The sequence below is a fragment of the Dermochelys coriacea genome, chromosome 4 (assembly GCF_009764565.3).
Source record: "Dermochelys coriacea isolate rDerCor1 chromosome 4, rDerCor1.pri.v4, whole genome shotgun sequence".
NCBI lineage: Eukaryota > Metazoa > Chordata > Testudines > Dermochelyidae > Dermochelys > Dermochelys coriacea.
In genome coordinates this window covers 131,610,183-131,621,118 of record NC_050071.1, presented here as the reverse complement: position 1 = coordinate 131,621,118, position 10,936 = coordinate 131,610,183, and the positions used below count along the sequence as shown (strand labels likewise).

Below are 10,936 nucleotides of genomic sequence, written 5' to 3'. Positions count from 1 at the left end.
AATGGGCTTTGGATCAGGAACATAGTGCTGTTGTCTTGAGTTTCCAATTATGTAAGGGGAGAACTTAAATTAAAAAAAAAAAGTCACAAACATTTCTATTAATGTTTGAATTTATAAATGTCTCCATTTCCTTTTCATCACACCTTCCAAAAAACTTGGGCCAAAAGTTATACAGCCAATTCACTTCTACAAATGTAAGCATTTCTTTAGTACTAAACTTTGCATTAGCTAGAAGTGGCTCAGTTTTCAAATATCGGGTGCATTTGATTTGGCAGAGTACATCCAACCTAGTTCCCTGCATGTAACTATGTGCAAATATACAATTGCATGTACAATTTAAGAATATAAAACTAAATGAGCTTACAAAATAAATCTGTGTCCTCACAACCCATCCTCTTGGGCAAAAAGTTTTATGAAGGAAAATTTCACACTAAATACGATCATAATTTCAAATCTGTTTAAAACATTGAACAGTCTAGCAGCTCTGTTTAGAGTTTAAAGTTCTCCTTTAGTTAGTTTGTTAGGTCATCTGATCAATCTCCCTGCCAGTACAGATAATAAGGGAACTTCTGTATATGCTAATTAGTAGTTTCTGCCTTTTTCAGAGAAAAATTAGAGAAAATGAAGGGTGTGATTGATGATGCCAAGAAGTCTCAGGTCACTGGAGCCAAATCTCACATACTTGCTGCAGAAGAGAATCTTCATCATATGATAGTTGACCTGGACAATGAAGTAAAAAAGGTAACAATTCCCACGTCTGTCCTAACAAATCATCATTTGCATAATGGGCAATTGCCAGCATGTGCAGAAACCTGCAATAGCTTAAAAATACTGAGTATAAATTCAGAACCATTCAGCTATAATTTGAGCTTTTGAGCTGACCTGTCACAATGAACAATTTTTCACAAGATCCTGGTGGGGGCAGGAAAAGGTGGCTCAATTACTTGATCTGTTTTAGTGGGTGAATGCTTTCTTTAGTTTAATGGAAGTTAGGTAACTTGTAGCTTTTGATCATGGTGTTAGTTGTAAATCAATCAGAATGGATAAATAGACACACACTAAGCTAGCTTTGCTTGTTTTGACGTATTCAGGTACTATTGTTTTTCACGATACTCTGGAGTTGCTTTTTTTTGTTTTGTTTTCCCTCTTCAGGAAAAAAAATGTAAATAATATTATAGGTGACTTAGAGGGTTGTGATATTCTTTAACCTTCATGAGAAATTCATATTTCTTTGAAAGATGGGAAAGGAGACACACCATGGTCCTGTGGTTAGAACACAGAACTAGGAGCAAGCATCTGTTTTGCCAATGAGTTTCTATGTAGCCTCAAGCAAATCACTTTACTTCTTTCTCAGCTTTCTTATTTGTAATGTGATGATAAAACTTACCTGCCTTGCAGGGTTCTTATGACTTATAAAACTGCTTTTATTGAAATGTGCCTTTTCTTTTATCTTTATGTATTGATAGGAACATCGGCACACAGATCTAAACTAGAACAACAGCTCTAGGGTCAATCTTGGCTATAAACAATACAATATGATTGTCTCAGAACTGGCTGACTTAGAGCATAGATATGAGCTTAACTGTGTTCCATTACAGTGCTAAACCCTTGGATGTGTTCAAGGACTTAGCCTTGATGTAGAATACTCTTAGGGCATGTCCACACTACCAATTAAAAAATCTGCAGCACCGAGTCTCAGAGCCTGGGTCAGCTGGCTCGGGCTGTGAGGCTAAAAATAGCAGTGTAGATGCTTGGGCTGGAGAGTGGAATCTTAGAGCTGAAGCTCCATCCTGAATCCAAATGTTTACACTGTAATCACATAGCCCTGAGCCTGAGTCAACTGACCTGTGCTAGTCATGGCTGTGCCATGGGTCACACTGTTAAACAATAGAATACCAATTGAAATTTATAAAATATTTTTGGGTGGTTTTTTTACATTTTCAATTATGAAGTATACAGTGCTCACTTTATATTATTTTTGATTAAATATTTGCACTGTAAAAAAGATAAACAAAAGAAATAGTATTTTTCAATTCACCTCATACAAGTACCGTAGTGCAATCTCTTTATCATGAAAGTGTAACTTACAAATGTAGATTTTTTTTGTTTTGTTACATAACTGCACTCAAAAACAAAACAATGTAAAACTTTAGAGCCTAGAAGTCCACTCAGTCCTACCTCTTGTTCAGCTAATCGCTAAGACAAACAAGTTTGTTTACATTTACGGGAGATACTACTGCCTGTTTCTTATTTACAATGTCACTTGAAAGTAAGAACAGGTGTTCTCGTGGCACTTTTGTAGCCGGTGTTGCAAGGTATTGGTGTCAGATATACTCAACATTCGTATGTCCCTTCATGCCTTGGCCACCATTCCAAAGGACATGCTTCCATGTGGATGATGCTCCTTTAAAAAAAAATAATGCTGTAATTAAATTTGTGACTGAACTCCCTGGGGGAGAATTGTATGTCTCCTGTTCTGTTTTACCTGTATTCTGCCATATATTTCATGTTATAGCAGTCTCGGATATGACCCAGCACACGTTCATTTTAAGACCACTTTTGCAGCAGATTTGATAAAACACAAAGAAGGTACCAATGTGAGATTTCTAAAAATAGCTACAGCACTCAACCCAAGGTTTTAGAATCTGAAGTGCAGTCCAAAATCTGAGAGGGACGAGGTGTGGAGCATGCTTTTAGAAGTCTTAAAAGAGCAACACTCCGATGCAGAAACTACAGAATTGAAACCACCAAAAAAGAAAATCAGCTTTCTGCTGGTGGCATCTGACTGATGATGAAAATGAACATGCGTTGGTCTGCTCTGCTTTGGATTGTTATTGAGCAGACCCACCATCAGCATGGATGCATGTCCTCTGGAATGGTGGATGAAGCATCAAGGGACGTATGAAACTTTAGCACATCTGGTATGTAAATATCGTGCCATGCCAGTTACAACAGTGCCATGCGAATGCCTGGTCTCCCTTTCAGGTGACATTGTAAACAAGAAGCGGGAAGCAAATTATAACTAAACTTGTGTGTCTGAGTGATTAGCTGAAGTAGGACTGATTGGACTTGTAGGTGCTAAAGTTTTACATTATTTTATTTTTGAATGCAGTTATCTTTTTGTACATAATTCCACATTTGTAAGTTCAACTTGCATGCTAAAGTACTTGTATGAGCTGAATTGAAAAATACTGTTTGTTTTTTACAGTGCAAATATTTGTAATAAAAATAAATATAAAGTGAGCACTGTAACTTTGTATTCTGTGTTGTAATTGAAATCAATATATTTGAAAATGTGGAAAACATCCAAAAATATTTAAATAAATGGTATTCCATTATTTAACAGTGTGATTAATTGCGATTAATTTTTTCATCGCGTGATTAATCGTGATTAATTTTTTTCATTGCTTGACAGCCCAAACGGATATGATTTAATACTTGCCTTCAAAGATATATCTAACCCAATTTTTATTTATTTATATCTTGTAGGTTCAGGCAGCACAATCTGAGGCTAAGATAGTAGCTCAGTACCATGAACTTGTGGCTAAAGCTAAGGATGAATTTCAGCGAGAACTGGATAGTATCACTCCAGAAATACAAACTGGCTGGAAGGGGCTAAGTAAGTCTTGGACTGTTATGTTACCTTTTATATTTAGTGATGCACAAAGCACTTTGTTTTCCAAGAGCACTACAGCTGTGTATACTGACATACAATTGTTTTAATTTTCTGTTTCTATACATCAATTGTAAACTATTGTGAATAAACTCTAAAATCCCAAGTAATCTGAACCAACTGGTACAGAAGACCCTCATTTTCAGTAGGTGATTTATGGAGCAATTATGCTCTTGGTGATGAAATCACAAGAGATGGTTTTTGGGTAGCTTGAAGAAAGCACCCGCACTGAAACTTAACATTAGAAAGGTACTTATGCTGTCCTCTGTTGTAGTCTTTTTTTAAATTTCCAGGTGTTCCAAGAGTAGTAATGTAGATAAGCCCATATGATGGAAAGAGAAGGCCAGGTGAAACTGAAAAGGGTCCTTTCAATAAAGCAGAAGCAACTGTTATTTATGGAACAGCTAGAGTAACTTAGTTTTGTTTTTCTACTTGTTTCCATTAAAAAATCAAATCTGTAATATTTCCTTTCTGAGATTCTTAATGGAATATAAACTATATAAAGCAGTAAACTAAAGAGATCTGTAGCTGAGTTTTTATAGAATATGGGTGGAGTAACCAGTGTACATTTAGCTAGATTAAATTATCCTGAACTGAAATGGAGGAAGTCCATTTAATGTCACACAGAAGCTCTTGAGATAGTACTGAACAGCTATTGCTCTACTGCATTAGTGATCATTAGATAACATGACAGTTATGTTAAACAACAGAGATAAAGCATAAGGATGTTTCTTTCATTTGGAAAGTATATATTATTAAATACCATGGTTTTGTCCTGTTGCTGAGTCCCTTTGAATAAAGCCCCTAAGCATATGCATAACTCTTCCCTTTTCATAACAAAGAACTTAAGCATATGCTTAAATGCTTTGCAAAATCAGGTCCTTCCTTCTGAAGAATGGTTTGGCATTTATCTGGCCCTGGGAGTCTATAACTTTCTGACAATGTTTAGCTTCCTTGACATAGTTGAGGCTATCGCTTAATGGCTTTCAGGGATGTTTTAATGATTCATCTTATGGCTATGCAAAGGCATGTTTATAATTTTAAGTGATTTTTTTTTTTTTTTTTTTTGAAATGATCAGAGGGATAGCAGTGTTAGTTTGGATCTTTAAAAGCAGCAGAGTCCTGGGGCACCTTATAGACTAACAGACGTATTGGAGCATAAGCTTTCGGCCACCGGACTCTTTGCCCTTTTTTAATGATGTTTAAATTGTCTTATGTTGTAGTGAATACTGATATGATTCTGAGAGAATGCTGCTTGTTTTTTTAGTGTGCCCATACCCTTCATTAGTGAGAGAATGCCCATCTCACTGTCGAGGCCCTTAGCTTTGTGTGCATGCAGTGGAAAGCAAGACCTGTGTTGGAAATAGTGTATTTACCAGATACTTGTGTTCATATGTATGTGGTAAGAGAAATTGGCAGCAGTAACTTCAGCACTGAACTCTGAAAAGTAAATACACATTTTTCTAAGTTACTGTTCTTTTACTTGTCAGGTGACTTGCTAAATATGGCTCTACAGAGAGTGGAGTATTGTGTTAGAGCAGCAAATAAGCCTGGTCTGATAACATTACAGCTCTTCTGTCGGTGAAATTGGAGTTTTTTATTCTTTGGGAAATTTCTCTGTTAGGTGCTTGGGTTTTTTTCTCCTGGCTTAAAAATATGCTAGCCCATATTAGGAACCATTTGAAACATATTTAAGTAGAGAGTCACAAATTATTTAAACGGTAATTTAAAATTTCATTTCCCTTACCTAAAGGACTTGTAGAGCTTGATGAGCTATAGGGAATTTTGTCAGAATAAATCTTGTACCTGTGTACCTCATGCAATTAATGCAGTCAGGATTTGTATCCTAGCACAAAACAAGGGGGGAAAAAACCAGACAGCAAGTGTTATTCAGGAAACCTCAGTTATGCAGTTCTGATGATGGTTTACCAAACAATCTAAGATTTTGTTTTATATCCAATATAAAAAAAAAAAAAAATTTCATAGCTTTTAATGAGTTAGCTTCTGAATTGGTTTATGTATTTGTAGACATAACATATTTGTGTACGTTACAGGTTGTGACTTAATATTAAGTTGGTATAATATAGCTGTGCTGAATCATGCTGCAGTAGTTCACCTTATATTTTCTGTGATAACTGCTTTTATTTTTAAGGAATATGTAACAGCCATAAAAAAACTTCACTTCAGGCCCAAAAATAGAATTCTAGGTCTTTGCAGATGGTAAACTGTTTCTGCCAAATTCTCTTCAAACAAACAAGAAAAGCTATTTTGAAAATAAGTTTAATAAAATTTGCCTTATTTAATTAATAAAGACAATGATAAGAATAAATCTGTCAAATGTGAGCAGCCTTTTTAGATATAAAAAGCTGTGTCTAGAAAAATGAACATATTGGAACTCATGATTATGAATTGTAGCAGGTTCATTTTTCAGGTGTTCAGTTTTGCACTCTGTTAATTCTTGAAATTATTTCCTAACTTTCATACTTGGGCTCTGATCCTGCAAATGACAATGCTCTTCAGTTGGGCTCCCTGCAAGTGTAGATGTCCCACCTGCAAGCTGTTAATTGCAGGGCAAGGGCACAAAGAGGCCACATTCAATTTGCGTTTTGTGGGGGAAATTTTCCCTGTGCTGGTCTGTCTTAAATTTCAGTCTTGAGAGAGCATCGTTTGAGCAAATAAACTTGACAAGTTTTAATGAACCATATTGCTGCTCATAATTAAATGCTTCAGAGTTGTATTCTGAAGTGTTTGTGTGTCTAGCAATAGATGTGTTGTGGAAACCTCTGCTCTGGAATAACTGAAACTGAAAGACTAACTTCAAAGTGTAATGCTGTGCTTCCCAATTAAAATTTGTAGTCCTTATTCTTAAACATATTTTAGCTTAATCTGCACTGCTCCTTTGCTATGACGGTTAAAGCTCTAAAATCTGCATTTATGTATTTCGGAATGTGATTTTTAGAGGCTTTGATGTTGTGGGTTTTATGTTGGTAGTATGTAAAGGGACTTTAAAGAGCTTTAACAAAAAGAAAAAACTGCCAGTCTAACTAAAAGACTCCCTATAATATGCTAGGCACTCTAAATACAAAGCTATGAATGGTGTGTTTTCATGTACATTTCTGCATGCTTTTACCAACTAATTGATTTGCTGTGTTGACTGTTCATTAATTTTTCCAAACCTTCCTCTTTCTGTTGCAGAGATAACTGATTTAGGTGAGTTACTGTAACTTTTTGTGCTCTTATGAATGTTATTTCTCAAATCTCTTTCTGTGTTTGTGTTGTGCATTGCTTTACAACTAGGCAATATCAACTAGTGTTTAGTTGCTGCATTTATAAAATATATTAGTGCTGAGGTTTGCTTTGGAATACTTCCCATTTAGGTTCCCTGTGTAGTCTGGCTCTTGTCTGTTGTGCTTGTAAATCATACACTTGAAATAGTTTCGCTGCTCAGGTAACAGTTACTGTAAATACTAACAACTACATGGTTGAAATTCCTTACATGAATATTGGCATGTCACTAGGTATGCCCTTATGCTGATCTCAGATGATTAGGAGCACAAACTATGAACCAGAAAGTTTTTTGTGTCCTGCCATTGATTTGCTGAATAACCTTGGGTAAGCCATTTGGGCCTAAATTTTCCAGTGCCCACTAATTTTTGGTTCCTCAATTTTCCTATGCCCACCTTGAGCCTCATTTTGAGGAGGTTCTGAGACCATCAGCACCGTTTAAAACTTGCGGATACTCGGCACCTCTGAAAACCAGACCCTTGAGGTCAAGTAGGGCCTGCAAAATGAGTGGATGCTTGAAAAATTTTGGCCTAAATGCACTGTAGTTTTTTCACATTAGGAAAATGGTAAATTTATCAACTTGTTTAGTTTGATTTTAAAAACTCTGAACCAAAGCAGGTTGTACAAGGAGCTGGTTCCTTTGACATCTAACTTAAACACGGTACAAGGAGTTACAAACAACGCTTCATCACAGGAGCAGCGCTTCTTCCCGCCACCTGTCCACGTCATACTAATCGTTGATCAGCAGTCCTAAACTGGACTAAAAACTCCCCTTCGCAGCACGTTCCCCCAAATCAAATCCCGTGCCCAGTAATATCAATTCCTCCTCTGGTGCCCACTGGAACAGATGGGCTTAGCAACGCATGCCTGGCAGGTCAACAAGCAGGGCTGGCCCACAACATTTTGCTACCTGAGCGGGGAGCTCAAATGATGGCCCCCATGCCCCGTCGCTTGGGCCAAAACTTTTGAAAGGTCTCAATTCTGCCTTTTTCCTGTTCTTCTCTTCTCATGATACTGCTCTGCTGCCTATCCCAATAAAGGAGAACTAACAACTTAAAATGCCTTGTTCAAAAATTTTAAGTAACACTTAACTTTCAGACGCCTGAACAGCAAATGTAACTTTTCTTGTCTGCATAGTTAACACTGACATTTTTATCTATTTGAATAATCAAAGTGGTGCTTTTCATGCGTTCTTGGTTGCAAAGATTTGAACTGCTTCCTGCTGAAGATCCGCAGTCTGGTCCAGTTCATGCTCTATTGAGATGGTTAGGCAGACCATCCTCTCCTGTGTCACTGTGTAGCGTAGATGTGTTTTTATTAACTTCAGCTTGGAGAAGCTGCGTTCTCCACTAACAACTGTTACAGGAGGTGTTAGACATATGTGCAGAGCAACAAAAGCATTTGGAAAGAGGGTGGTCATCCTAGTTGTGCACATATATTCCAGAACAGCCTTTGGAGTTGATCCTGCTGATACGTATCTTGAAAGGACTTTCAGTTCATCACCTAAATCACTTGCATCAATATCGCGCATGTCCTCATGTGTCAACACTGTCTCTAGTGCCCTGCATTGCTGGTGTAGGTCTTCTTCAGGTATAGTGAGGAGTTTTGGAATATCATACAACATCTCAAATATACTGCTGTGTTCCTTGAGCTGCATGAAACGTTCTTCAGCTGACTGTATTGCACAATCTAGCACCTGGTTAAAGAATTCAACTTTGAATTGGTGTTTGGGGTTTCTTATGGGATTATCCCATGCCTTGTAATCAAAATGTTGTCTTTTTCGGTGACTCTTGTATTCTTGAACGGGTGGGAAAATAGCTTCAGTGTGAAGTTCCTCTGCCAACTTCTTCGCACTCTTCAGAACATTTTCAAATCCCTCATCTGACCAGTCAGACTGTAGGTATGACTTTGCTTTGTCCAGTTGTTCCATTGCTCCAGATATATCAAGATCAACACCTTGGAGTCTCTTGCTTACAACATTTATTTCAAACTGTATGTCATGCCACAACACTGAGCCACATAGAAATTTGAAATTATATATGTTTCTGGTGATTCCATTTCCCTCTGCCACTGTTCTCCCATGAACAGTTCCCATCATAGCATTATCCTCCATAATGGCAACTATGGCATTATCTATCTTCCCAATTTGGAGTTTGATAGGCTTTATCGCCTCCACTCGACTTTCCGATCATGTGGTTTTAGTGTCAGAGAGGATGTTCCGAGATGTTGCTTCAAAATTTGCCATCGATGAGTTGATGCAGAGAAAAAAATACATAGATGCTTTGAATTACATTAAAAAATTCAGCAGCCTCACTAGAAGCTGATGCTGCATCACTGACCGCCAAGTTCAGTGAATGAGAACTGCATGGGACAAAAAAAGCTCGAGGGTTTAACTCTCGGATCCATGTCTGCACTCCTCTGTTCTTTCCTCTCATGTTAGCACCATTATTGTAGTCCTGACCTCTCATGTCAGCTATCGCAATGCCCGTATCTTCCATCTTTTTGAGAAGCACATTTGTCATACCAGCTCCTGTAGTATCATCAATGTCAATAAATTCTAGAAAATGCTCTGACAGTCACCAATGCAGGGATATTTTCACTAGGTTCTATTGTTGTTGTTACAAAAACGCATCATTAAAGTCATTTGTTCCATATGGCTGATGTCAGTCCAGAATAACAGAATAATATCTTGCTGACTTCAGAATGCCACAATCTACCGTTTGACTCTTGTTGCCAGTAACTGTATGATCTCATTTTTAATTGTTTTTCCAAGGTAGTGGTGTGTGTACATTTCTTGGGTGATGACTCTTCTTAGATGCTCCTGGAGTATAGCATCAAACTCAGCCATCAGCTCCACAATTTTAAGGAAGTGTCCATTGTTTGGCACATACAGCTGATCTGAAGTGCCACGCAGTGCTAGGTTTTGGGTACTAAGCATTCTCACAATGGCAATGAGCCTTTTCAGAACATTTTGCCAGTAAAGAGACTCTGATGCAGTCTTCTCTTGATGCTGATCATCTATGGTGGCCTTTAACTTTAGTCTCATCTATTTCCACCTATGGAATGCTCTCTGGTGACTTGCTGCCTTCTCATGGCATGCCAGATTTCTAGCCAGATTTTTCTAGTCCTTTGTTCCTTTGTTCCAGTGTGGCTGGAACATTAGATTGGAAGAGTTTGCAACAAAAACAGTTTGCAGCATTCTGGGTTTTTGAGTACCTAAGCCATGGCCTCTCCACTTTGTCACCATTGGGGATTTCACGCCAGTAGTGTGTTGGATGGAAACTTCTATTTTCATTGTCTTTGGGGAACATGAAGTTTTTCACTTGCTGTGGCCCATGCTGTACAAGGAAGTCCCTCAGGCTTCTGTTCAAGTGGGTCCCCAGTTCTGGATCATCTAGACTTAAGGAACTAAACTCAGCAGCAGCTGTTTCTTACATCTCTACCACACTCTTCTCTGATCTACACTTTTCTTCAGGAATGTGCATGGTTACAGCCATTTGAGATGGAGATATGGATGCTGCAGTAGCTGCCAGGTCACCTGCACTCTGACTCACTGGAAGATCAGGCATCTCCTTGCCACTCATGTCCTCACTGGGACAGGAAGGCTCACCGTGAACACTTGTCTATATGCATCTCAGGAGAGCTCCTTCCTCCTTAGCTAGAAAAGCTTCCTTTGCTTGCTTTCTTTTTCTGAATGCTGCCCCAGAGGGGCGTTTTCTTCTTTCACTCATGACTGCTGTTCTGTGCCAGCTATAGTGACTCTCAACACTCAGTTGAAGGGGACAATAAGCAGGCTGGTAGCAGGGCCTGGGTGAGGGACGATATTAGCGTCTTAAGGGCCTAACTGTCTCTTACTACTTCAGTTGACGGCCTGTTCTCCTCAAGTGGGTTCAGGGAAGCAGCAGGAAACAGGAAGGTTTCTGAGAAGCTGGTGTTAATCGGTCCAGGCTCCTGGGGGTGCTAGAGAGATAAATAAGA

At 38.3% G+C, this 10,936-nt stretch overlaps 1 protein-coding gene across 5 annotated transcripts in view; it reads left to right on the top strand.

The window, feature by feature from the left end:
- The window catches only part of IMMT (inner membrane mitochondrial protein), a 36,544-nt gene that overhangs the window by 19,587 nt on the left and 6,021 nt on the right, over positions 1 to 10,936 (top strand). For 3 of the 5 annotated variants that reach the window (XM_043512694.1, XM_038398777.2, XM_043512696.1), the window contains 3 exons: positions 606 to 741; positions 3,490 to 3,619; positions 6,869 to 6,883. In XM_043512694.1, the coding sequence (XP_043368629.1) occupies positions 606 to 741; positions 3,490 to 3,619; positions 6,869 to 6,883 (281 nt within the window). The remainder of the gene's footprint in view (positions 1 to 605; positions 742 to 3,489; positions 3,620 to 6,868; positions 6,884 to 10,936) is intronic. The other 2 variants (XM_043512695.1, XM_038398778.2) reach the window with 1 other exon arrangement.